General features: G+C 41.6%; 1 protein-coding gene across 3 annotated transcripts in view; it reads left to right on the top strand.

Moving 5' to 3' along the window:
- The window catches only part of klhl29 (kelch like family member 29), a 591,085-nt gene that overhangs the window by 275,026 nt on the left and 288,393 nt on the right, over positions 1–27,666 (top strand). For 2 of the 3 annotated variants that reach the window (XM_079572681.1, XM_079572682.1), the window contains exon 5: positions 23,571–23,718. In XM_079572681.1, the coding sequence (XP_079428807.1) occupies positions 23,571–23,718 (148 nt within the window). Of the gene's footprint in view, positions 1–8,437; positions 8,813–23,570; positions 23,719–27,666 lie in introns of those variants that run through there. The other variant, XM_079572683.1, reaches the window with a different exon arrangement.

The raw sequence follows: 27,666 nt of genomic DNA, 5'->3' as shown, positions 1-27,666 counted from the left end.
TTGCGACAATCCCCTCTGCCTCTTTTTGCCTCAGTGGTTGCTAAATAGTTCAGTTCGCCAAAATAAAACACCAAAGAGTGGCAGTTCAAAGACGAATCAACTAATCATCCAAAACATCTTATTCTGTCCTCAATTTTTTTTTGACAGAGAACACCAACCTTGAAACCGCTTTTACCATTTCAGGAGAGACACATTAGCATTTAAAAAAAAAAAAAAAAACCCACAGCGTCGGACAAATGGCAAACTTCTCCCCCCGAACAGACCGCAGAAATCCTTTCCGTCGAATCCCACCGTGATTCAAGCGAAGGTCTGTTTATCCACCTGTCGCTGTGTAGTTCACGGCTTCTCCCTCCTCCTCCTCCCTCCTCCTCCTCTCTCCTCGCCTGTTCTTCTTCCATCTCCGAAGCGCTAATGATCTTCAGCGGGCGGCTCTTCCCCCAAAGCTCCGGCTGACTCCCTCCCTCCCTTTCCCCCCCCCTCCCCTCCCTGTGCCTCTCCCCCGGCTTACACTGACCACTTCATCTCGGCGGATTGAAGAGGAATATAAAACCTTCAGTCTTTTCTCAAACCCTCCTGGACTCAAAAGCTTGAGACCGGCACATCTGGCCCTTCCCCCCCAGCCCCCCCCCCCCCTGCTTCACTTCTTTTTACGGGCTACACTTTCGGACAGGTATTCTCTCCCCGGGTCTGGATCAAGTCATGTCAGCACAAAAAGCCCGACTTCTGGGAGCAAGAGGGAAGAGGAGAGAACTTCACAAAATAAGAAGCTAAGAGTTTTGCAGGCTTACTAACTTTACACAGCTATATATACTTACTTTTTGACAAGGTTGCCGCTTTTTCCGGCAGGCGCTATGAAAATTGATTGGCACGCTGTCACCCGGCTGGCATGTTCATTACGAGGGCCCGGCTTCATCCGCGTTGATAAATTTAGCCATTATGCGTCCGCAGTGGCATTCTGCTATTAATTGGATGCATTCAGGAGCAACCGGCCACTGGCTTCACCCCCTATTATTCTCCCGGTTTTTCCACACTCGCGTTATAATTAAAGATTTTCTCCCTCCCAGGTGCTGACGCAACGCTCTAAAATCCCGCCGCATGTGTGAAGAATGCGTGCTTTTTTTTTTTTTTTTTTTTTCTGGTGGATCTCCCCGCTGTTATTGAGCGAAGGGCGGGCTCACCGGGGGCTCCATATATCACACGCGGTCAATAGGAGACTCGGTTGGAGAGCGGCATCCATCTACGGCCTGTCCCACTCCAAGGCTCATGTTGTGGTTCTTTGTCATGTGAAGTCATGACGGGCCCCGGGGAAAATAATGAACATTGATGTGGCCAAGGACGCGGCGGCGAGCGGCGAGCGGAGACTGGATGCAAATGATTCTTTTTTTTTTTTTTTTTTTCACAGGAAGCCAATTATTACCTGTAAATCTATACGGTCCACGTTTGTCGCTTGCATGTTTATGTTTTATTCGTTTTATGACCTTTTATTTGTTCTTGTGACATAGCGACACATCACATGGAATAATCCGAGCTTTAATCACACAATAGTAAACAATGATCTGCTAATTAACAGTGTATGCTTTAGCCACACTTTCTGTCAGACTTCGTAATTAGTTTGCACACCAGACGCACTGCTACGCGCCTTTTACAAACTCCACCACACCATTGTACTGCATGGATAAGGAATTTGTGAATTTTATGGTTACACTTTATTTTACAATACCCTTAACAGATTGCACCGGTATCGCTTTAGATAAAGGTGTCCTTATTAATTATTAATAAGCATTAGTGATCATTTTAGGGGTAAGGTAAGGGTTAAGGTTAGGTTAAGGGTTGCCTATGAATAAGCGTATTATTGTTAATGCCCTTTTATTATGTTAACAGATAAAAGTATAATAAACAGTGTGTTCATACTTTACAAGCATATTATTAATGCTTATTAATACCTTATTATTGGTTTGGTTTATTTGGTCGGGACAGCGCAAGTTAATGAACAAGCCACAACGGATAATTTCCATCCGTCGTCCCCCATGTGCACTCTCAAACACACTCTCATTCATCCTGGCCTATTGTACATGTTTTTAGTGGTAGGGGAAACCGGAGAACCTGGAGGAAACCTACGCAGACACGAGGAGAACATGCAAACCCCACACAGAAAGGCCCCGTCCAGGTGCGAATCGAACCCCTTACCATTGTACCTAAGTAAATTTAGAACAATGTAATCTGCTTTGTAACAATCTGTAATAACTTGTACCTGCAGTATATAGTACATACACCATAGAATAATGTGTATTAGTACTTTGGAGGTACATAATGTAATCAGACATAAGACTTGGGTTAGCGTTAAGGGTCTTATGTCTTATTACATTGTTTAACTCCAAACTATGGAACACATAGGTACAAGTTATTACACATTGGCAGCACATTACATTGTACTCATTTGGCTGGTACAATGTATCAAGGGAAGTGTGATATAAAGCGTTACTTACTTTATTTAGTCATTACTAAGTGTAAAAATACACTTACAGTTCAGTACGGTCAGCTTCATGCCAATTCGTCCACTTGTAAAGCACATACAGAGAATTTAAACTTAAACAAAATGAAAATGTAGTGTGTCCTGATGCATTTGCAGCCTCCCAATTCTTCACAGGGACGAGTTTTTAGCCACATTTCAGAACTTGCAGGGTCACTTTTCAGGTTCATCGTCTCAGAAATGCTAGAAAACAAGCCTGAGAGTTCATGACATGATACAAACTAGGTGGACAAAACTAAATTTGTTTCGCTACTAGAAAAAAAAATCTGGTATAGTGTTTATTTCAAAACTAAAATTCATAGTGATTTGGTTATTCAGATTTCAGACCACGTGTACCAGGTTGGGCTTAAATTGTAATATATTCTATATTAGTGATAACAGCTCTCAAAATGTAATGTGTTTGTATTACATATTACTTTTTAAAAAATGCAGCTGAGTTACACTACTTTGAGTTGCTTCTGAGTTTCTTTTGGCAAAATATAAACTGAAAATAGTAATAATGCCACTGAGCAAAAGTGCAGTAAAGATTTCCTTTTCCTTGACTTTCCCCCATTCTTACTTGAAATGTAATGACTAATATATTCCCGTATTTTGTGTAAGTATGTTCTATTCCTTAGTTTAGGGCTGCTCAATTATTGAAAAAAATAATAATCACGATTATTTTAGTCATAATTGAAATCACGATGTTTCATACGATTATTTGTTGCCTTTAAAAAAAACCTCTTTATTTTATTTATATATTTATTAATAAAAAAAAACTATGCTGAATATTTTCTGTTTTCTGAACAGTTATAAAAGTACAAATGATTTCAGGTTTGCCTCGATTAAGGAGAGGTCTCTGTTTCACACCTGCCCCCTGCTGGCCAGCCCTCACACCTGCACAAGTAAACTGAGCAGCGCGGCCTGATGACATCATCACACAGCGCTGTTTGTTATTATGTCAGGCAAAAGCATGAGCCATGGCATGTGAAATGCGAGGGGAAAGTAATCCCAGCGCCATGAAATAATGCAAGTCTGTTTGCAAAAAAAAAAAAAAAAGAAATTGGAAAAAAAAGAAATGCGAATATGCTAATTTTGTAATAGCTTAGTGTAAAAATCGAAAATTGTAATCGAATTTCGATTAATTGCACAGCCCTACCTTAGTTACTGAAAAAAAGTAATTTATTTGTGTAACTCTTGTAATAGGTTACTCCCAGCACTGCCTGTGTAATATCTATGAAAAACAATCCTGGACTCAGACCAGCCTGGCCCAAATTATCGTAAATGTGCACTTACCACCTGCCTTAACGGAGCGCATTTTCTCCAGTGCGGCTTTACCCAAATCTAAAAGCTTCTCGGCTGGAGAGCAACAATGTAACGCCTCCTTTGAAAGCTGAGACCTACAAAGTGATTGTAACTTTTTGTCAAGTCGCCGCATTTTTTGTCATATTTTTGTTGTTTCTTCATTACTTTTTGTGGCTTTTTGTTGTGTTTTTGTCACTTTTTTGTCACATTTTTTCTATCATTTTTTTGTAATGGTTTTGTCACGTTTTTGTGGCCCTTTCGTTGCTTTGTTGTCGTGTTTTTGTTGACTTTTCATCTCATTTTTTGTCACTTTTTTTGTCTTTTCTGGCACATTTTTGTTTTGTTTTCATCCTCTTTTTTTGTCGCTATTTTGATGCTTTTCTTTTTAGCTTTTAGATTTGGGTAAAGCTCTGTTAAGGCGGGACCGGTGGCCCTAGAGCCAGTGGCCCTTCTGTGCTCTTCCAGAATGGACATATGGCCAGTCCGCCCCTGCTCATCCCTTTGTTCTCAGTCACAGTTGTGCCGCGTATGTTTAGGTCAGTGGTAAATTCCATTCATTGCTCATGATACAGAAACGTGTTTGTGAAATCATCTGAACTTGAGTTAGCCTCCGACATATCACCAGGAGTAAAGACAAAAGAGTTCTTCCTGAATGCTCTGTATGAGTGTTTCCAGTCCAGGCGTGCTCTCTCCTCACCGGCCTCGGGCGGGGGTTGTGTGGCTGCGCAGTGACAGCCGCGCACGAGCCGCTCTCCACACACCGGCTCCGACGAGGCAGGCCACGGCCCGCTGCAGCCTTTGTCTCTCACTGCTCGCTCTCTGCTCCAGCCACTGCCAATGGAGGGCAACACGGCCATGACACGCTCCTGAGGGAGGTGTTACCGTGACATGACAACTCTCCGCAGTCCGACTCTCTCCACGTCCAGACGCTGTCGGAGCTGCTCCTTACGAGGGGAAAAAAAAACAACATGTTCGCCTTTGACTGTATCTTTGGAGAGCGGAGGGGGGAGAGGTGGGTTCGGAGCTGTAACCTCAGAGACTCGTGGGATATTAGTTGGCGCTGGCTGCCTGCGTCTGCACTGAAGCTTGTCGGCCTCACCCTGCGCTCGCGCCTCCTCCCCTGAACGCGCTCATCGCTCTGGAGCTGCCACAGTCTGAGCGGCGCGAGTGAAGTCCGCTCCCCTTCAGTGGTTTGGCCCATGGCTCCATACAGTCTGTCTCCATAGCTCCTGTCAGTTCGTCTATCCATACGTCCCAAAGTTGGGAAGAATTTGAAATACGGTTAATGATGATACACACCATCTGTTACATGGTTAGAAATCTGGCCATGATGACAGGAACAAGACATGTGACTGGAGCGCATGAATATGTGCATGAAAACAGTCTGTATGTGTCGTCCTTTTACTCTGGGTTAGGGTTTGATTTCCGCATTGTGTGGACTAATGATTATTTTGGTGATCGACTAATCTCCAGTACCTATCAGTACTTTTACAGATTATCGCTTAATCGCTTGGCTGTGAAAAGTGTATTTTTCAAGCTAAAGTGACACCGCTTGAGGACATTTTGATGGAGTAAACTTTAAAAAGACTATACAGAGTTTAAAAATGTTAAAATTCTGTATTTTCCTCCCTCTACATGTTCCAGCAATGTCCTAATGTGTAGAATGAGCCCAGACCTGTTCACCACAACTGCCAGGTGTTAATTCGGGTCCGAAGTGCCGTCATGCACGAGCTTAATATAGACGGTGCAGTTACACATATAACCTGAGGTGGCAGTAGTGAGCATAAAATAGCGAACTTGCATCTAGCCCCTCCAACAAACTCACTTAGAATGTTTGTTGGAGGCTTTCAGGGCTAGTTCTACTTTCTGATTGGATGACACACAGACAGATACAGTTGTGCTAAAAGATTTACATACCCTGGCAGAATATTTGATGAACACAAAAAGGTATGTTTCACTCATAGTTAGTGGTTGTGTGATGCCATTTATGTTCAAACCACTGAGTTTGCTATTTTTAAATCATAATGAAAAAAGAAAGTACCAAAATGACCCTGATCCAGGTCAGGAGTCTGAAATGGTCACTAACCTTCACTTTGTTCTGCTGGAGCCTGTGGCATCAGTGAACCACCTCCATATTTCACAGTATTATGGTGCACTTTTATGTCTTCAACAAGGCCAGTGATGGCCTTTGACTAAATTCTGCCAGGGTATGTAAACCTTTGAGCACGACTGTATTTATGGAATTTACAATGTACAAAACACTACATACCTTAAAGGAACAGGCCACTGTTTTTCCATACTCAGATATGTTCTTACCTGAGCTTATACAAGTTGATACGTACCTGTCTGGTCTTTGTGCCCCTGGAAGAGCGTGGTAGCTTCCAACTTCACCCTCATTTGGAGCTATAGGAATATACTGGGAGAGACCAAATGCTAACAACATCTATTTTTTATTTTTTTTTGCGGCTGGTGGCCAAACAACAACAAAAAAGATTAATCTGTTACTATCAGATGCCTGAGAGGACTTGCAAAATCCCAACTGGAAAAAACCCAAGGCACTTCCCACATCAAAAAAAATCCTCTATTTCTTTTCTACAAAGCTTTTATTGCTATGGGCTACTGAATATTTAAATCTTTGCAAAAACCACTGCTGGTTTCACAATTGTTTTTTAATTAGCAAATCACAAAGATTGCATCTGTTTATTCAGCACAAAATCCTTTGCAAACAACAAACCGAATGTCTCCGATATCTATGAAGTCCTGGTATGTTTCAGATTTGAAAAACCCTGAAGTCTAATCCGTTCGTTCATTCAGCAGTTCAATTCATTCTTCTGGAAACCGGCGCGGTGAATGTGATTTTAAAACATACATCACTGATCCAATCACAAATACTTACTGACGATCTGGAGGTGGCTCTGACCCGACTGATTGGATCGAACTCTAATAACCTTGAGCCGTCCGCCGCCTGTGTGTGAGCTGGCACGTCAGGACTCTCTGGGCTGTGTTTGTCTCTGCTGCAGGTCACTGTTACGTGTTGGAGCCTGAGAGGAAGTGCTTTGTTCCATGTTCACTTTTGGTGCACAAACTGCCAGTCACAGCCCGCAGCCACAGCCATGGCTGACAGCTCTGTGGCGCTCGCTGCAGATGGAGACTGCAGACCGTGCGCTGCTGTTTAGTGACGAGGCGAGGTGTTGAAATGACTTTTATTCCTCTGAAGTAACAACACAAAACTCAAACTGGAGATTCTCACTTCTTATTTTGAGTGACAGTTTTCTTGTTCCAGCTCAAATCTTTGTTCTTCAACAATGGGAAATTGTTGGCTGTAGATAATATGTGACGATGTTTTGGTTTTTTTCCCTCTCCTGCAGTGATGTTTCTTCCTCTTTTCCCACTTTCTAGTTTGACTCAACGCACTTCGATGTTTTGCGACAGGGATTGACACTTCCATAAAGCATTAGCATAATTTGTTCATATATCTTTCAGTCTTTGTTCTCTTAAGTGCTTCAGTAGAAAAGTGGTGACATTACTTGGACGTAGAGTCATTTAATACTAAGAAAGCTGGAAACATTTATTTATCTTCAGTTTCTTGTCATGTTCCATGTTTCGCTAGCCCTCAGGTTGTTTTTCATAGGCCAGTGGTTCTCAAACTGTGGCTCCTTCAGGTGATACTCAGGGTCATCTACAATTATAGACTATGATTAGAGCAAATTTAGTTTGTGCTATAATGCGTCTAACATATGTGAGTTTACGCTTGGTTTAGACACAATTTGATGTTTAGACACAATTTGGGTTTTCAGTCATCCATACATTTTATATCATAATAGTAGAAGGAGAAGAAGGAGGAGGAGAAGGAGGAGAAGAAGAAGGAGAAGGAGGAGAAGAAGAAGGAGAGGGAGGAGGAGATGAAGTAGAAGGAGAGGGAGGAGGAGGAGAAGAAGAAGAAGAATGTGACGGAGGAGGAGAATAAGTAGAAGAAGAAGGAGGAGAAGGAGACGGAGAAGGAGAGGGAGAGGGAGAAGGAGAAGGAGAGGGAGAAGGAGGAGGAGAAGGAGGAGAAGGTGAAGAAGAAGAAGGAGGAGATGGAGAAGTAGAAGGAGAAGTTTATTTATATAGCACCTTTCACAGACATAGTCACAAAGCGCTTTACATGAAACAATTGTACATTCACCCCATACTTGTTGGATATTGGAATATCGTTGAAATTCTTCCTCTGGCTCTCTTTGAAAAATTTAGACTTGGTTTAGGCCTGATTTGATCTTGATCCAGGCCTTGTTCCTCACATGTTTCATGAGGCAGTTCTCTGTGTGAAAGTCTTAAGAGAACCTGTAGTGTAGGTAAATCTATGATCTTGACGCATTAGCTCAAATAAATATGCATTCCCTCCTTTGTTCTTTATCAAGTAAAAGGCACAGTTGAAATGCATGCTGGGTAATTATGTAAGCCTGTCCTGTGCATTTAAGTTTCTAAATGGAGCTTGTTTGGCAGCGGTTTCAAATCGCCTACCAGCTCTGAGGTCAGAACTAACAGCGTTTGGACTCGGTTCAACTTCGTGCGAGTTTGTTTTTAACACCTTTCTTGTTGTTACGCCGTCAAAACCCCCACCATTTTTTTCCATCCTTGATTTCTTTGTTCGTGATGTCGTAGTTTCACCGTATTGCGTATTTTTCGACTCTCCATAATGGATTTTCTTGGTGAAACCATACTCCCTATGCCATTGTCCTCGGTCTACCTCTGAAAGATATGCCCCCTGCTCTCGCGAACACGGCACCACCGAGCGCTCTACGGCGGAGCTTCCTCCCCGCTGTAAGATGGCTGCCAAATATGGCGCAGTAGTGTCTTTGTTTACTGGCGAGGAGCTTTGCTATGTTCCAGTCGAATAGATTGGACACAGCCTCCCCGCGGTTCAGCTCCAGAGCTCAGCGGCATTATCATGGAAGTCCAGAACAAATCCACTCCGCATTTAGGGGCGTTGTGATGGAGAGAAGACACAAGTGTACAGTAAGTGAATGAACATCCGGAGAGCTTTACGCTGTCTGGTCAAGTTCGGACCTCTCTTGCTTTTCGGGACACAAAGTCTTTTTTTTTTTTCCCCTTTTCTCACGACGAGACAAAAATGACGCGTCAAAGGCAGTGATACCGAGGCAGTGATGGATGAGTTCGTCTAACACGTTTCAATCTCGCTTTTTTTTGTTGCTATTTTCCTGGTTTCAGTGAACAAAAAAAAAAAAACTATTACGTCCATCACACTGCACTTTCCAGCCAAATTCGCTCCATCAGTCCGCCTCGCTTGGCCAAAGGGGAACAAAAAGCCATTCTGTTGCAAGTTCCAGCAATTCCATTTCCCTGCTTGCACATATACTATATTTTTCCTCCCCTTCTGATTCGATCACGATGTGCGATTACAAAGCCACATTAGCTTCCGTCCGTTTCGCATTTGTATATATATAGCGACAACTGGTAGTGTTGACAATCCGATCCCTGGATAACTAGATTGTGGCGGGCTATTTCCTAACGTGCATTTAAATTGACTACTAGGCAGAGTCCAGTCGATACGTTTGGAATACATTAAGGTGATGAACCCATCGGAAAAAGCAGCGACTCATTAACTAGCTTAGCTGATTACCATGCAGTCAAATTCAGGTGGCGGCTTGAATGGAAGGTTCAATGGAAAAGGCTGCAAATGTCAAGGGAATATTTTGTCCTTTGCAGAGGACAAAGAATCCCATCTCCACCGGATCTTAATAAAAGACCTGCAAACCCGGTAGTGATTCTTGGATTTGCTAAGCAGGTTATATTTCAGCCTTCTCTCTAATGTTAATGAGAGAGTTAGGTAGATACATAGGCTGATTACTGAACTATGCTAGCTCACCTTCTGAATTAGAGGTCGACCAGATTGTTGGGGGGTTTTATTGGCTGATGCTATGCTTTGGTCGATAGTGTCTTGTCTATATTCCTGTGTATGATGCTTCTAAACTCTAAAATATGTCAAGGGGGCACTTTCTTAGAGGCATAGGGCTGATTTATCCAGGACATTACTGTTTAGTAGGTACCTCAGAGGGAGCTCGTTTGAAAGACTAAAATCAGCAGATTCCAAAACAAAAATACAGTAAGCCTCTATCTACGATCTGAGGTGTACAAACTTAACGTGGTGGAGGGGTTCGAGCACCTGAATGATCCTGGGAGCTTTGTTTTGTCGGGGACTTCGAGGGGTCTCCCATGGAAAACAGGTCCTAGTTGACGTGTCAGACAAAGAGCAGTTCTGTAGCCCCTCATGAGAGACCAACAGGCCCGGTTAGAATCGTGAGGCCGTCCTTCCGTGGACCCACCACCTGCAGGAGGAGCCATAGGGGGCTGGTGTAATGGGATCTGGCAACGGAGAAGTGGAGGAGGATGGATGGATGGATGGATGGATGGATGGATGAATGTTTCTCAGCCCCGAGGCCGAGAAAGTTGTGGGAGGACTCATTTAAAAGCTCTGACTGACGATGCAAAAATTTGTACATCTCTGTCACTTTCAGTTCCGGAGATATTGCTACCCAAATATCGGCCTCTATCCTGAATATACCAAGAACTCAACCTCTCAGCAACTCAGTGGCCCATTAACTGACCCAGCTGATTACTATACTAGTTGAATTAAATGGTGCTACTTGGATCTGTTGCTCTCTCCGGTCTGCCTTTATATAGAGTCTATCCATCCAGGGCTATCCCCCCCCTGTAGGAACACAGGGCTCTAAAAGACAGGACATAATCAGGGGTTGTAGCCCGCTGCTCGCTGCTATCGCAACTTGTCCTGTGCAAATGCTGTTTCAAAAGATTAGCTTTAGACTGTGATATTAGGGCACTGCTTTGTTGTTGTGGCTGAGCAATTCCTGGGATAACAAAGAATATCTAAGTCAGTCATATAAAGGGTGGACCTAAACGAACCAAATTTCAAGCACTCTTGTTCCTACACTGATCACTGACAACCCAATATGATTCAATATAATACATGTCTTATTTCCTCACACATTCAAGAGTCAGCCTTCAGTTCTCCAATCATTTCTAGTGTTGGCTAAACATAATCTAAGGAGACATAATCAGGTTAATGACTTTTACATCCACATACACAAGGGCTGCACAAACTTATTGTTTCCCTTACGGGGACAATAAACCTTAAAGGGATATTTCAGGATTTTTGACATAGGGCCTTATTTCCTAGTGATCCACAGTGTTGTTGATTTCTGAGTATTTTTCTTTTCTTTAAAATTCATGCAGTCCTTACATTTGAAGAGTTTAGTGGTGCTAGGCTAGTGCTAGGCTAGCGCATGTCTATGGTAACTAGTAGCCTGCATTAAAAACAGTCTGACCCAAGCACAGTGCACCTGAGGAAAATCACTTATAACACCAGACTAACCATATAAATGTCTGTGTTTATTGAATAATTTTTTGAAACATAACCATATTGCATTTAAAAGAACTTATATTTGAGCAGCATCAACTTCCGGGTTGTAAGCTACGCAGCGGCGGAGTGATCTGCTCGGTTACCGGATCTACAGTAGTTTGTTTACCCGCAGCCGGCATTACTACACGTGGAATTCACAAAGGAGCTTTCTACAAATCAGATATGGCAACGTTTGGAGGATGACCCCATGATTTTGAAGAGGTTTTTAATGCAGGCTACTAGTTACCATAGACATGCGCTAGCCTAACACTAGCCTAGCACCACTGAACTTTTCAAATATAAGGACTGCATGAATTAAAAGGAAAAAATAATCCCAGAAATCAACAACACTCTGGATAACTGTAGGAAAGGAGGCCCTATATGTCAAAAATACCGAAATATCCCTTTAACCTTAGCAATATCCACACATGGTCTTCCATTTGACACATCATTGCAAATACACCATGTCACAAAAAACAAAAAACAAGCAACAATTCCGGTTTAGTCTCAATTTTCCCAATTTTAGTTTCATTTGAGCCTTGTTTTGGTCCTAATCGAATCCATTTTGTTTTACGGTGCAGCCCTACACCCATTGCCCTTATATTCCTGGGGTTAAGTGCTTCCAAAGCTGGGCGTTTGTTGGATTTATTGCCCTAAAATCGGCAACGTCAAACCCCCCACCTAATCCTCCACCTCGCGCTCCCCCTCCCCGTATTAAATCTCATTCTACCTTGTTGATTTGATCAGTCGGATTGTTTACCCCGCGGGGACCCGGGCCGTATAGACAAAGCTTTCTCAGGCCTCTCGAATCAAACTATACCGTAATTTCTCCGGGGAGATTCGGCGGAGCTCCCTCTTAACTGGGTGGCCGCTTTACTCTGTATTACTCTCTGGCTTTTCTCCACACGCACCCAGTTTCACGCTGATAGTTTTTAAACGCCAGCCGCCGTCCGACCATGTGTTGTAATAGGATTGCGCCGGTGCAATAACCCGTATACAGGGAAAGAGAGAGGGGAGAGTTGGATCTAAAAGTAAACGCTAAGGCAAACAGCGAGCGGCCTGTTTATTCGGTGCGGATGGCTGGCCGGCGCGGGTGAGTCACGGTGCCCTTGTATGTACACACGGCAGATGGTGTTCGGTGGCGACGGGAGCAGAGAGGGACAGGAGTCAGGCTATTGTGACGCTATGAGAAAGAGGCCATATTGAGCGAGAGGATTCATGATGTGCCGTCTTGCTAATGACGTCGTAGAAGGGGCTGGTAAATGAGGAGAGAGGTTTCGACTCATACGGGCGAACATTTCGAGTTACAAGGAAGCCCCAAAAACAACAAATACTACAGCTGACAAATGAACAGGATTGATCATTATTGAACATTATTTTCCTGTTTCGTGGTTTCCAACACGGTGTAAAGCAACAACGTCTACATTAGTCTGAACCAGTGTATTCCAACCAGGGGTACTGGGATTATTTCAGATTTAAGGTGAGACACGGCAGGCAGTGGTCAATATGGAGATTTATCAGGTGTATGACTTACATTCACATACACTATGGCTGCATAAACACATTGTTTCCCTTACGGGGACAATAAACCTTAAAGGGATATTTCAGGATTTTTGACACAGGGCCTCATTTCCTAGTTATCCAGAGTGTTGTTGATTTCTGGAGATTTATTTTTTTTATTAGCAGTGGCAGTGGTCAATGTGGAGAGTTCAAGCTTTTCTCCCATAGCATCTTAGTTTTCCTGTCAGAGTATAAAAAAGACAAAACTTTATTTTATGACGTTTTATGGCAAGCAAGGCGAAGATATCCCGTAAGTAGCCACTACATCCACTACTTTCCCTCGTGCATTCATTCACAAATATTGACATATTTTACAGCCACGTGTCTTGCAAAGGGTGTCCGAGATGACGCTAAAATCCAAATATGGTCATTTCCTTTCTGGGAGAAACCCGTGTGTCTCGCATGTGCACACGGTGCAAAACTTTAGGGCCGCTTTTTTTTTTTTTTTCTATTCCTGCAACAACCTCAACACTTTAGTAGCTCCTACAGAGGAATTTTTGGTATGGCTTTAGATTAAGGTGTGCTCATTAAGTAATAATAAGCATTAATATTCATTTTAGGGTTAGGGTTAAGGTTAGGCTTAGGTTTAGGGTTGGCTATGAATAAGTGTTATTTTAATGGCCTATTAGTACGTTAATAGATAAAAGTATAATAAGCAGTGTGTTAATACTTTACAAGTGTATTATTAATGCCTTATTAGTACCTTATTAATAGTTAATGACCACACCTTAATATAAAGTGTTACCAATTTTTTTTTATATCTAATTTCCAGCATGATTTATTGAGCTTTTCTACAAATCTTATTATAAAACTGAACAAAATATCAGAAATCCCCCTCTGAAAAAGAAAAAAAATCTTTATTACTAAAATGTCAGCCAAATAAAACCATAGATTTAAACCTGGGTCTATCCATTATTTTTATTATATTATATTTAATTTTGTCACTGAAAATATAGGCAATTTTGGCCACTTTTGTGCACAAAATGCCCTATTTTTGTATGAAAACATAAAATTACAGGAAACTTGCAATACATTTTTTCCTCACATTTATGTCAGTAATTAACAGCAGAAGTTTCAAATTGATTTCACTAAATGTAATATTTTTTCCCAATTCACCTGCAGCGTCTCGCCTTAAAAAGAAATTAAAACTGAGCAGCTTTTCAACATTAATTTCAAAAGAAAGTTTGTGTTAATTATGTTTTTCAGTTTGACTTTGAGAGTATTTTAGCTTCATTTTGAACACACTATTAAATACTGTTATATTAGTTTAGTCAAATGCGTAAGCCTCAGTGATTTCACGATACAATGTGACTTCTATATGTGTCACCTGAGGATGATTTGCCGATATATTGTTCAGTTCTATGAGGCAAATCTTTACTTTATGCATATGAGGATTGTACCTGTTATTTGGTTGTGTCTCTTGTCGGCTGTGGACGGAGCCATCTCCTCAGAACACACTGTCAAGGTGGATTTCCTGCATACCATTTCCTCTTTGTGTTAGACTTAGTGCCGCATACCTCACGTACAGTAGAGAGGTCTGTGTACACCGCTGTCCCTAACTGACCTGACACTACGCAGAAAGGCCTGACACGGCTCAGAATTATTTATTTCCACATGCGTGCCTTTTTTTTTTCTGTTGTTGAATCGGTGGAGCCCGCCTGCTGCTCGGTGATAATGGGTGGCCAGGGAGGGAACGGTGAGAGCAAATAAAACAGAGCTGAAATGTCAGCCCGTGTCCCAGAAACGAAAATACCTCTAATTCAAGCTTGGCTGTTTGTGTGCGCTGGATTGTGCAATTTTAATGCAGCTCTGGATGTGTGGAGTAACATGTAGGTAAAAGCTAAATAAAAACAGGATGTGTTGCTCGGGGAATCTGGTGAAAGACTAGATTGGCAAAAGAATGAAACCATCCGGGTTTGACGATGAAATGTTCGGAATAATAATGGTGGCATAGCTGTTCAATCCAGGTTTGATCCCCGGCTGGAGGGGAGATCGTGAGATGACGTTTATTTTTTTTACCTTTTATTTGTATGTAGGGGAGACCGGGGCTATTTGTCAAGCGGGTAATTTGTCACATTGCTTTTTATAGCCACACTAGAGGGCGCTGTACGCTGGTAATCCTCTTCTCATTCAGTCATAATTTTCCCATTTGGACTGAAGACATGAGGACAGGGCACATTTGAATTGTTTTGATGCTTTTTCCCAAACTTTATTGTTTGTTTCGATATAGAGAGCTTTCTTTTAGTTGCAGCCATAAACAAAAGACACAGATCTGAAAGACTCCGAAACGAGCAGATTGGTCAGAGGTCTTACGCCAAACCGGATGTGTGTCAGCGTCCGCCATGATAAGAAGCGTCCGAATTGGTCTGTCAGTTAGGAAGGAGTTTGGAAAAGGAGCGTCAATGCTAACTATCTTAGCTCCTAATCACTGGTTCGTTATCATCAGAGGTCCCTATGCTAAAGTGGCTATGTGCCATCCCATAAGCCACTGCGCCAAACCCCCCCACCCCCCTCGCCCCCACCCTTGAGTGATTCATGAGCAGTTGATTGACAGGTGCACATTTAATAATAAAAATAATAATAATAAAAAAAAGATTCTGCACAAGCCAAACTCTATACAAGTGACAAAATACATGGCTTAAATGAAGGCAGTTTGTGCTTTTGTTTTCATTTAGTAGAAGCTAATTTGCTACTGTAGCTTTATGAAACAGCTGTTGAGATAAAATAGCACTAAAGGGAAATGTATGGCTCATTTGTTCTGTTTTTTTCTCCTTAAATGTCTTTGTTTGGACACTATGTTGTTGTTGAACGCTATACAGTAGGGGGCGACATGCACTTTTGTTTGGCCTGCACTCCACCAATAACTTTAAAGAAGACAGCTGTTGGTGATGTCACTTCCCCTACCCCTGGGTAAGGACTGTTGAATTGGGAAATAGCTCTGAAACTCAAATTCATTAACTGCATAGAGGTCTAACAGTCGACCCCATGAAAGGTTAAGGATTAATTGCTAGTGTTAGTGCTTAGAGGCTATAATTTGATGGTTTCGTGCTAAAGCCGTTTGTTCGCTAGCTTACATTGTTGGTAAAGTGGACACTCAGGGTTATTTGTCACATGGGGTATAACATGGTGGGACATTTTTTTCTTTTGTGTCTAATAAGTTTTTCTGTTACGTCAGGCCAGGCAGCAAAATCCAGCCCTCCAGCTTAGAACCTCTGGCCCCCAAGATGATTTTGAGAGATGTGAACACACAATTTCACTGGAGTTGGTTCCCAATCCCTATATCAGGACAGACATGATGAACAACACTGGGATTGGGAGAAAGTGGGGCTTTACTTTGGAGCGACTATTGGGAGGTTTGACCCCCTGGACTTTGGATAAGGGAGAAAATCAGCCCCCCACAACTTGCCTAACCCTGACTTAGGCCCTGTCCATACGAAGTCAAGCTGAGGACTAATCGCAAAGATATTTTATCAATCCAATGTATCGTCCATACGAGCCCGGCGTTTTGGGGGTCTGTAAACTAGGTCCCAGAGTGGAAAGATCTCAAAACGCCGTTTACGTGGCGCCATTGTTACAATGCACTAAGCTGGCTTCATGCTTACAAAGAAAATTTCAGAAAATATAAGCATTTTGTCTTCATGTGGATATAGCCTTAGAGCATAATATTCATTATTCTAACCGAGAGCATTTTCTCCAGTTCAGCTTCTTCCAAATCCATAAGGTTACAGCCTATAGGTCAGAGTGACGCCTCATTTTTTGCCATGGCTTTTTGTCACTTTTTCATCACTTTCGTCACACACTTTTGTTGGATTTTTGATGCTCTTTTGAGGCTTTTTCCATCACTTTTTCTTCACTTATTCCGTCACTGTTTTCATAGCTTTTTGTCACTTTTTTTCCGCCCTTTTATTGGATTTTCGTTCCTCATTTTTGTCGCTATTTTGACACTTTTTTCAAGACACTTTTAGAGTTGGGTGAAGCCAAACTCAGGTGAGGGTTCGGAGATTAACCAGGATAGTCTCATGGAGATTCAGAACCTTTATTTCCGTGCCACTGTGCTGTTTTTAGTGGTAGAGCAACCACCCAGAGGAAACTATACACAGACAACGGGAGAGCTTTCAGACTAAACACACAAAGGTTCCTGCAGTGCCTCCCAAATAAATAAAGGCACAAATATATTTCTTATTAATTCTACTTAACACAGCACAAAACCATTGCACAAAACAGTTTTTCCGATTTGACCTCTGCTGCTGCGTTGCATCTGTGCGAGATGTTTGCTTTCCTCTCAGTCCTCCCCTGGTGTTTCCCGTTTTGGTAAATAGGTGGGAGTATTAATGATGGAGTGCGTGTGTAGGCTGCAGTTACTGATGAGCTCCTCCAGCGCCGGTGAACCCACGGCATCAAGAATCCTCGTTATAACAAATTGCCACAAAGCGCTTTTACCTCCACCTTGAAAGACTCACACTCGCCCAGGGAGAGTGAGAGGAGAGAATTGGGCGCTTTGGGCATTCTCCGAGTGAACCATCGCGTTTACTCTATACCTGTCTGAAGTGGCCGGACAAAAAAAAAAAAACACCTGACAGGCCCGTGAGATGTTTTCCCTCTTTCTCTCCTCACGTTTCGCCTCCAGCGCTAGCAAACCGCCAGATAATTCTCGATGTTGATTCGTCTTTCAAGTGACATTCGTTGAGCTGGAATGAGCGGCGCGTTCCGGACGTAGAGATCATGGCGAAAGAGAGAGGAAACCAAAGATGTAGCCTGGATGAGAACGCTGGCGGTTTGTCAGAGCAGCATTCATGGCCTCAGAGTGGACGCTGTGAATGGGATTTGAAAGAATCAGAGTGTGCAAGAGAAGAATGCATGTGATGTTAATGACTAAACGATTGCCTGGAGCCGTTAGAGAAGGTCAATGCTGGGGCGAGACTGACCGGATAGTTTCACTTCTGAGGTCAATGCTTTGTTATATTAAACACGGTTTATATCCAGCAGAGTCAATCATAGTTTTAGTGGTAAAGTGGACATGAAACGATGGACATGTAGCAAAGCCAATGTGTCCTTAGAACTTGATTGGTGTTGCTTCCAGTAGGTATGTGCAATCAATTGAAATTCAATTATGATTTTGATTATTACACTAGACCAGGGGTAGGCAAGTTTGCGTCATGTAGGGCCGATTTTCATCATCGCCAAAAAAAAAACGAGGGCCGAACCTCATCATTGTAGCCTAAAGTTAAGAACCATTTTCTGCACATCAGTGGTAAGTGGTCTGGCTCCGAGACCCGCCATTACCTTAAAGGGACTATAAGTTTAAATAGTATTATATATAGTTTAAAAATGTCAAAATTATGTATTTTATTCCCCTTACATGTTCCAACAAAGTCCTGATGTGTAGAATGAGCCCAGACCTGTTCACCACAACTGCCTCTAAAATCCTGCACTGTCACTCAAAACGGTGTTACTTCGGGTCCGAAGTGCCGTCATGCACAAGCTTAATATAGAAGGTGCAGTTACACGTATGACCTGAGGTGGCAGTAGTGAGCCTAAAATGGCTAACTTGTATCTAGTCTCTTTAAAGGCCCTATACCCGATTTTTTTGATTGCAAACAATGAAAGGGGAAGTCACTAAATTAAAATGTTAGTTGTTGTTCAAACTCATTCGTAATTTTCCTAATATATTCGAAGCATTCAAATTCGTTTATAGACACATTTCACAACTTGCAGGGTCACCTTTCAGGGTCACGCTCACAAAAATGCCTGTAATATATCCTGAAAGTTCATGAAATTGATACAAATGTTTTACAATTTGATGCACGCTGTTTTCCCCACAAACATTTGGGTTTACAGTATACTAAAGGAGGATAAAATAATTTTCATTCCATTTCTAGAAGTAAAATCAGGTGTAGCTCCTTTAATGATAAGCTGCGACCCAAATAAAACTGTAAAAATTTGTCATACATCGTATAAAATATTGTATTTACCATGTTTTTTTATTGAACAAGCCGTAGATTTGCTTTTAAGACTGAAATTATGTCACAAACACAACCCAATAATATTAATTTTAACAAACTCCAATGTGTTTCCGTGTAGTTTCAGATGGAAAGTATGGAAAAAAATGTTCCCTTTAGGCTCACGACCCACTTTTGAGTCCCGACCCACCAGTTGAGAATCACGCATTTTCAGAGTACTTTAACAGGTATTTACATAATAATGTTTCATCAAAATCATATTGGGGGCCAGAGGTTCTGTGCTGGAGGTCCGGATTTGGCCCCCGGGCCTGACGATGCCTACCCCTGCACTAGACGATCACAAAAATGGCATAATCGAGAAAAACGATCATAAAGGATGCCCTCCCGCTTGTCCATCCAAAGCGCAGAAAGTCCATCCTGTGAGTGCGGCTGAAACTATGAACTGTTTCTGCGGAAATAATGATATAATAATAATATTTTTTATACGTCGCTCTTGAGATAATGTTACTGACCAGTGCTCACCTTTTGCTGAACCGAAGTTTAGCAGCCCTATAGCATCCTTTGCCCAGGGCTGGCTGCAGAAAAGTCTAAAACTCTTCTTCAGGAGCAGATCTAACAAACACAGCTCATTGGTTTGACATAAACAAACAGCGCGGTGTGATGATGTCATCAGGCCGCGCAGCTTGGTTTGCTTAGGCAGGTGTGATGCCCGATAACCCGATAAGCAACAGTCCGGCATGTATCGTGATCAGATTGACCCTCTACTTGATTTTTTTTCTTCCTTTATTGCAGCTCAATGCTCATTTACATATTCTCTTCCACACCTACGTCGTCTTAGTCATGTCTCTGAGTGAATGACGGTGAAGTGTCAACTCTGAGCAGCTGCAGATGGCTTTTTAAAGGTGGGATGAAGATACTAAGTGCACATGAATCATGGTCAAATCATAATCTCGAGAAAAGCTCCCAGGAAGTCGTGTCACTTTTTAAGGTATTTCACCGACACCGGTTTACAAAAAAACTGTCAATGTTACTCTCCACTGCAGCGCTAACATTAAAATGACTTGACTTCCGCATATTTATCTGGGTTGTGTTAATGTCGGCAAATCTAGAACATTCTACTCCTTACTACTAGTGAAATGAATAGAAAATGTTAATGTTAATTTGAGTCATTTTAGGGGGGCCATGTTAGCTTAGCAAAATGGTGTACAAAGGGCTTGAACTAAGACATTAATGCTGATTGTGAGAAGGTTTGGACTGTTTTGAAATAAGAAATGGAACAAGCATGAAGTCGCTTGAAATTAAATAAATTAACTTGAGCACTGAAAACAAGACAAAAGTAAGAAAAATCATTCTTGTTTCACTGGCAATAAAATAGTCAAAATATTCAAGCACTTTTAACCTCTTAACCCCCACCTAAACCGTCTTAAAAAAAAAAAAAAGACTAAATAGCGACAAAAAAAAAGAGTCGAAAAAGTGACAAAAAATTACAAAAAAAAGCAAAAGTAAAGCAATAAAAATGTGTCAAAAATAGCGACAAAAAACAAATCGAGGATGAGCAAAAAACATTAAAAAGTGAGAAAAACATGACAAACAAACAATTAAACGTGGCAAAAAATACCAAAAAAAGACAATAAAGAAACAAAAAAATGACAAACAAACAATTAAAAGTGTCAAAAAAGCAACAAAAAGTTGACAAAAAATGACAAAAAAAACATTAAAAAGTGACAAAAAATACAAAAAAATGACATAAAAAACATTTTTTTTAAATTACATAAAAGAAATACATATAAAAAAGTGGCAAAAAAGCAACAAAAAGGATGATGAAAAACGGACAAAAACATGACTAAAAATGACCAAAAAAATCATCATAAAGTGATGTAGAAGTGGCAAAAATGTGATGAAAAAAAAAAGTGACCACAATATGGCAACAATGCAAGGAAAAATATTAGATTAGATCAGTTTTGTTGGTCTTGGCTTTCAAATGAGACGTTACACTGGCCTATAGCTATAGCTAGTCAAGAAGCTGTTCGTTTTGGGTAAAGCGGAGCTGGAGGAATTGCACCTGGTTTAGACGAGTTAATTTTTGTCTCACGTAAGATTTTATTTTTCCCAGTGGCAAATAAACAACTGCACTTTAAAGTACTGAAATACTTTCCCCTGTACTTTGTAGTTTTCTTACCCGACTCCCCTCGACATGCAAAGCTGCCCGTGTTGTTGTCTTTGGGCCGCTCCTCTCCGCCGCCGTCCCGCTGTAACGCGTGGCCGCTGAAGTGAGCAGCGCTATAATAGAATCTCCGCGCGGCGCGTTGAACTCGTGGCACGGGGCGGAGGGGGAGCTGCGCGACCAGGTCTTTTCTATTAACTGGGGAGGGGGTTGAGGGGCGAAGGGTGCGCTTGGTCTCTCCCCTGGCCTCTCCCTGCCCGCTTGTTAGAAACCGGAGCCTCCAAAGCGCAGACGGAGCCGAGCCAATATAACGTTGAGGTCCAGATGTGATTGACCCCGTGTTTTTCATCAGCCTGCCTCGCGCCTGATAACATTTCCAACACTCCGCTGGGTCAAAAGTGCTACTGCAGACGGCAAACAAGAGCTTAGGGAACTTTCTACACCAGTCGTCACCTCTAAAAACTTTAATTTTCTCTCGTGAAATTACACCGTGCGGGGGTTTCTTTCTGTTTAACCAATTCATCATATTTTTGCTCAGATTTCTATTATTGCGCTCCACTGAGCACGATGTTTAATTCATCACAGGATTGAAATATAAAAATGGCTGTGAAACAAGAAATGCATATCGATTTCAATATACATCGTGCTGAAAGAACCTATCAAAATTCTCTAGTTTAAAGGTGATATTCTTGCTCTACTTTCCAAAAAATCTATAATCCGGCCTTGCTGTTTCTACCCTGTTATCCCAGTGTGCGGCAAAGTAAGGTGCCTGGTAACACTATAATAACGACAGCTTGCCTTAATAAATGAGGAATTAACACTTAATTCATCATGAACAATTCATTAGTTAACCTCTTAACCCCCGCCGTAACCAAGCACATATTATTCAGTTTGGCATTGCCTTCTTGACTGAAGCTGACAGCCTATATTGAAAGTCTTGTTTGAAAGCTAAGACCTACAAACGTGAGCTAAGATCTTTCCTTGCGTTGTTGCCATGTTGTCATCACCTTTTAGTTGTATTTGTACTTATTAGACACTATATTCCAAACAGGCCACCCTTCTGTACATGCACGCTATGATGTTTTCACATACTGTATATCAATCATACTGTATGACAGTATGGGCCCAGGCCACTCCCTCAGCCACTAAACACATCAGGCCATTAATCAAACTATAAAGATTATGGACAAGAAGTCAATCCGCACCATCACTGCAGTATTCTCCAGAAGTATAAATTGTTAAGCTTTGAAAGCTTTAGCGAAAATGTCTCAATAATCTGCACCTGAGACACTCAGTTCATTTGTTCATCAGCAACAGTCACCAGAGGCTTCATCAATAACAACTGTACAGTTCTTCACTGCAAGACTTTATTTGGTCAGTCTGCAGAACTCATTACCCACTGAACTTAAAACCATGACTGAGTTTAAAATGTTCGAAAATCGAACCAAGAATGTACCCATTTGTAAATTTGTGAATAGCTCTACATTTTATACGGTGTATATAGGTAGGTTTTTAAGATGAAATTGAACATTTTAAATTGAAAAGTGTAGAAAGGCCCAACACAAGCTATAAACTCTTTTTGCATCACATCAGCTACAAGCTTGTTTGTGCTATGTTGAACTGCAGTGTCCCTGTCAAATAAATGAATAAATAAAATAAAATAAAATAAAAGTATTTTTGGCACTTTTTCGTTGCTTTTTTTTTTTACCACGTTTCTAAATCTTTGTTTCAAGAAGCTTTTAGATTTTAATTACCGCTTAACTATACAGTTAACCTGTCAACCCCCGCCTTAACCAAGTGCATTTTCCCCAGTTCAGCTTTACCCAAATCTAAACACCTATTGTAATGCCTCATTTGAAAGCTAAGATCTACAAAAAAAATATCTCAACTCATTGTGTTTTTGTCACTTTTTCGTTGCTATTTTGACACTTCTTTTTTTCAAGAAGCTTTCAGATTTGGGTAAGGCAGGGTATTTGGGTAAGGTGATGTTATTATAAAGTCTTACCCTGACCTTGTATTTCATAATATAAAAACGATCTAGTCCATTTATCAAGCTTAGTTCATTAAGTTTTCATTTAGTTTCATGTTTAATTTGACTCTATTGATTTTTGTTATTTATTTATTGTTATTGCCAGACTATTTGCCCTATAGTTGCCTCCAGGATTTCAATATATCCCTCCGCTGCACTTTCCATCCTAGAATTACCATAAATAAACTCCCAAGTGCACTGATCCATATATTCAAACGTACACCGCATCATGATGCTAATGATTATTTAAATACGGAAATGTCACTCCAGCTTTTCCCCTTGAGGCTCAGATTCAAGCCTGTTAAGGGGCTCGGTGAGGCTCGGTTTGTCACGAAACGTTTATTTGTTGAAGAAAAACAAGGGAACAAATCATTATGATATAAACACATTATACAAGAAAGAGCAAACACAATAGTAAAACAATTATAGGGAAAGATTAAGACTCGTCAGTGATTGCTTGTTTGGAAAAATCCATCCAAGGTATTCAAGTCTTTTCTGTCATTTTTCTGTCGTAATTTTCATAAAGTCTTGCTCCGTCCTCGCTTCTTTTCTCGTAATCTAGTTAGTGATTCCCTCTTCTAATGCCAGTGTCCCCTCTCCTCTCTCCTCTGTGTCTACTCCAGGTCTCTGGTCTCTCTCCGGGGGACAGCCAGGCTCCGGGGCTGCTCCTGGCTCCGGGGGTGCGGTGGGGACAGACGCCCATCAACCAGCTCACGCCCTGGGACACTGACGAGCCCCCGACCAAGCAGCACCGGGACGGCGAGGCCACGGGTGAGTAACCAAGCACTTTCACTCCATTGGGTTTATATCCAACTTCTTTTACTGCACCAAAAGTGGACAAATGTAATGTGTGTGTATAGAAAACACACTTGGAGAGAAAGAGCATCCTTGTGTGTTACTGGGAGTGCCTTCTGCTGGCAATTTGGCGAATTAACTCAACAAAATGCCAAATACAAGCCAGCTTTTTGTCAGTTTGTGTGCAGAGCGGCCTAGAGCTGGTTCGGCGATGCTTTATGGGCTTTGAAAACGCAGAGGGCACTTCTGAATTCTGTCTGTTACACAACAAAATCCAGGAAACACACAGATGCCCTACGGAAGAAGCACTTTCTATAGCAGTGGAAGAATGACCAACAGGATTACTCTAGTACTGCTGGGTACTGTTTAGGGCTGCACAATGTATCGCAATTTTGTTGTTGTTGAGATGCCTAATATCATATCGCGATATTAGGTATCGCAAAAAGCCACAATATATCGCAACATCACTAAAGTCTCCATCTAACTGAGACTGACACATTTTTTTGCAAACTCAACCAAAAACAAACAATGCATTGAAGTTATTAATGTGGAAAAAAGTAAACATTTCCTAATTTAGTTGAATTTCAGTCTTGTTTGGATCCTGATGTAGAGTTTTTTTTAAGTGTTTTAGTTACTTGCAATTTGTGCTTAATTAACATGGATTATAATAAGCCTTAGTACCGTATCGAAAGCAGGTACACAAATTATATAAAGATACAAAACTGAGGGACTCAAAGAAAAAGTGCTGGTAAAAGGCCTTTATTGCAGCATGGCCATTAGATAAAAACATTGCCTACGCGTTTCAGCCGTATAGGCCTTCGTCAGGGCAGTACTGCCAGTACTGATCCCTGCACTGAAGAGCACCAAAGTTAGATTTTTGAAAAAAGCAAGGATATCCAAGCAGCGCTCCTGCATGTTTTAGTTTGCTTGAACACAAATTATATATACTGTATATTAGGGCTGCTCGTTTATTGAGAAAATAGTAATCACGATTATTTTTGTCATAATTGAAATCACAATTATTCAAACAATTATTTGTTGCCTTTAAAAAAAGTCTTTATTTTATTTATATATGTATTAATAGAAAAAAACTATGCTGAATATTTTCTGTTTTTTGAACAGTCATAAAAGCACAAATAATTTCAAGTATGCCCCGATTGAGGAGAGGTCTCTGTTTCACGCCTGCCCCCTGCTGGCCAGGCCTCACACCTGCGCAAGTAAACTGAGCAGCGCGGCCTGATGACATCATCACACAGCGCCGTGTGTTTTTATGTCTGGCAAAAGCATGAGCCATGGCACGTGAAATGATGAATGAATGATATGATTGAAAAAAATGGTTTCCGATTATGCTAATTTTGTAATCGTTTAGTGTAATAATCGAAATTGTAATCGATTTCGATTAATTGCACAGCCCTACTGTATATATCTTTACAAAGTTGTGATACCTTTGGTCCAGGGACAGCATTAGAGGAAGTGGTTGTTTCAGCTCAAAAATGATGCAAATTCAAAAGTCTTTTTTGGAATACATAAGCATCATTGTTCTGTTTTATGGTTCTACTGTAGATAACACATATTTTATTGGTATTGGAAAAGTATTGTTCAGGTATCAGTATGGTAAACTATGTATCGTTAAAGTACCAGTATCAGTGAAAAATGTAAAAGTACTCAGTCCCAATGTTGAGTGGGGCATTCAAGCTCTTTCATTAAATGCATTGGGCATTGAGAAGAACATACACAGCATGCTCCACACGGTTTGGGAATCAAACCCTGGAGTTTTTGCTGTGAACTGAGAGCGCTAACCACCCATCCATCTCCCCCTCCGGTCAAACTGCTGCTTTAGATGCACCTTAAACCCTTGACCTATAATGAGATTTTAATGTAAACGCAGTGAGCAGTGCACCTGACTGTATGTCATCCCTGCAGGAAGTAGTTGCATGTACATGGCCCATACAGATGAACGCTCCATGCCCCGGTCGGCTCGGGGCGGCTTAAACCCCGCTATGCTAATGAGTCATCTCAGCTTACACGGCCCGTATAGTGCGGGATCCGTGCCTCCACGCGTATGTTACACGCAGGAATCATGCATAATGCACATTCACCAGCGCCGGCTTTACGTGCAGACGCAGCTAATTATTATGCACATAATTTAAATGCGCTGAACAAGTCTATGTGACGGGTGACGTGTCTTTACCGCACATAAACATACACAGCAACAAAGAGCTGCATTGTCATGGTTTTATTTAACGTACTGCGCTGAAATAGCTTCGTAACAGATCGCAGCGAAGGTTTTTTACTTTTATTCTAATGAAGTCACCCAGAATGGCTCTGCCCCGGAGCTCTTCCTTTCCTCCGTTGCTCCTCTGGCCTCTGCCTTCTGCTCTTCACAAATGCGCCTCATTTAAGGATGATACGGCACACGCTGCAAAAAGACACAGAGAATCTGGCGCCAAATACGGCACACCAGCTCACGCCGCTCTGTTGAGGCGCCGCGTTTCACTCTGAACTGTAAAGCTGACTTAACTCACCACAGGAATACACTATTTCTTTTAATTGGTTTTATATTTCAATGGGGAAAAATGCCCCTGAGCTGATTGTTGGCTTGCAGTTTCTCAAAATAACGTTCCTATCTTAAAGCCACACCGTGTGATATTTCACCCCATAAACAGAATAATCTACAAGCCTTTACTTCACCACTGATACCTAATAAAAATGACGTGTCTTCGGTGTGAGTGGCTCAGCTCTCCTCAGTTTACTGGGAGTGGGACGTCTCCAGCTGATTCTTCATGGAGATGTTGACCAAAGGCGGCCAAATATGAGATTTAAAGAGGTGAGGTCCTCCTCCAAATCCAGTCTTTGATTATACACTGCAAAAAATAGCATCATAGTGTCCAGCCGGTCATTAGGAGCATGTTTTGTTTTTGCTGGCAACAGGAGGAAAACAAGCTTCTGCCTGTTTTGGTCTCACATGGACTCACATGGATTGTTTCAATGTGAAAAAACATTTATTTTGAAAGAAAATAAACGGAACGGAGAATCTAAAATGTCAGTCAGTGTGCCTTTGAACAAAGAGGAAAAGTAAACAAAAAACCTTTTCATTTGATCATACTAGACACGGCAGTAGTTCCCAGACTTTCTTGCCTCTTGTACCCCTTAGACACTTTCATCTCTGTGAACCCCCTACATGGTGGCACAGTGGTTAGCGCTCGTGCTTCACAGCTAGAAGGTCTCGGGTTCGACTCCCACCTGGATGGGGTCTTTCTGTGTGGAGTGTTCTTCCCGTGTCTGCGTAGGTTTTCTCCAGGTTTCCCCAACCACTAAAAACATGTACAATGGGCCAGGATGGATGAGTGTGTTCAAGAGTGCGAGTGTGGAAGCCTCTGAACCCCCACCTGAACCAAGCGACTAAAACACACGACTAAAGAGTGATGAAAAAGCAACAAAAAGTGACGAAAACACGACCAAAAAAAGCGATTTAAAAAGGACAAGAACACAACATAAAAGCACTTAAAAAATGCAACAACAATGTTATGATCAGTTTTGTAGATCTTGGCTTTCAAATGAGGTGTGACACTGACCTATAGTCTGTAAGCTCCACTCGAGAAGCTTTTAGATTTGACTACAGCCGAACTGGAGAAAATGCACTCGGTTAAGGTGTGGGTTAAGGGATTGATAAAAACATCAAGGGTGCGTCCAATTATTTCGAAAATGATGAACTACAATCAGGTGTAATTGTTAGATTCTTTATTGTCCCTTGTGGGAAATCTGTTTCCACAGCCTGTCTAGTCAACACCATCACATTCAACATTTCATACAAAAGGGGTCCCCGAAGTAAACAACGATGACATTAAACAAAGTCTGACAGATACATTTGTGAGGCTTGTTGAGAATGGCGATATTTGATGAGACAAAACTCCTGTTAAAAGA

The sequence above is a fragment of the Gobius niger genome (assembly GCF_951799975.1).
Source record: "Gobius niger genome assembly, chromosome: 15".
NCBI lineage: Eukaryota > Metazoa > Chordata > Actinopteri > Gobiiformes > Gobiidae > Gobius > Gobius niger.
The sequence above is the reverse complement of the archived record's forward strand: the minus strand, read 5'-3'. Positions and strand labels throughout refer to the sequence as shown.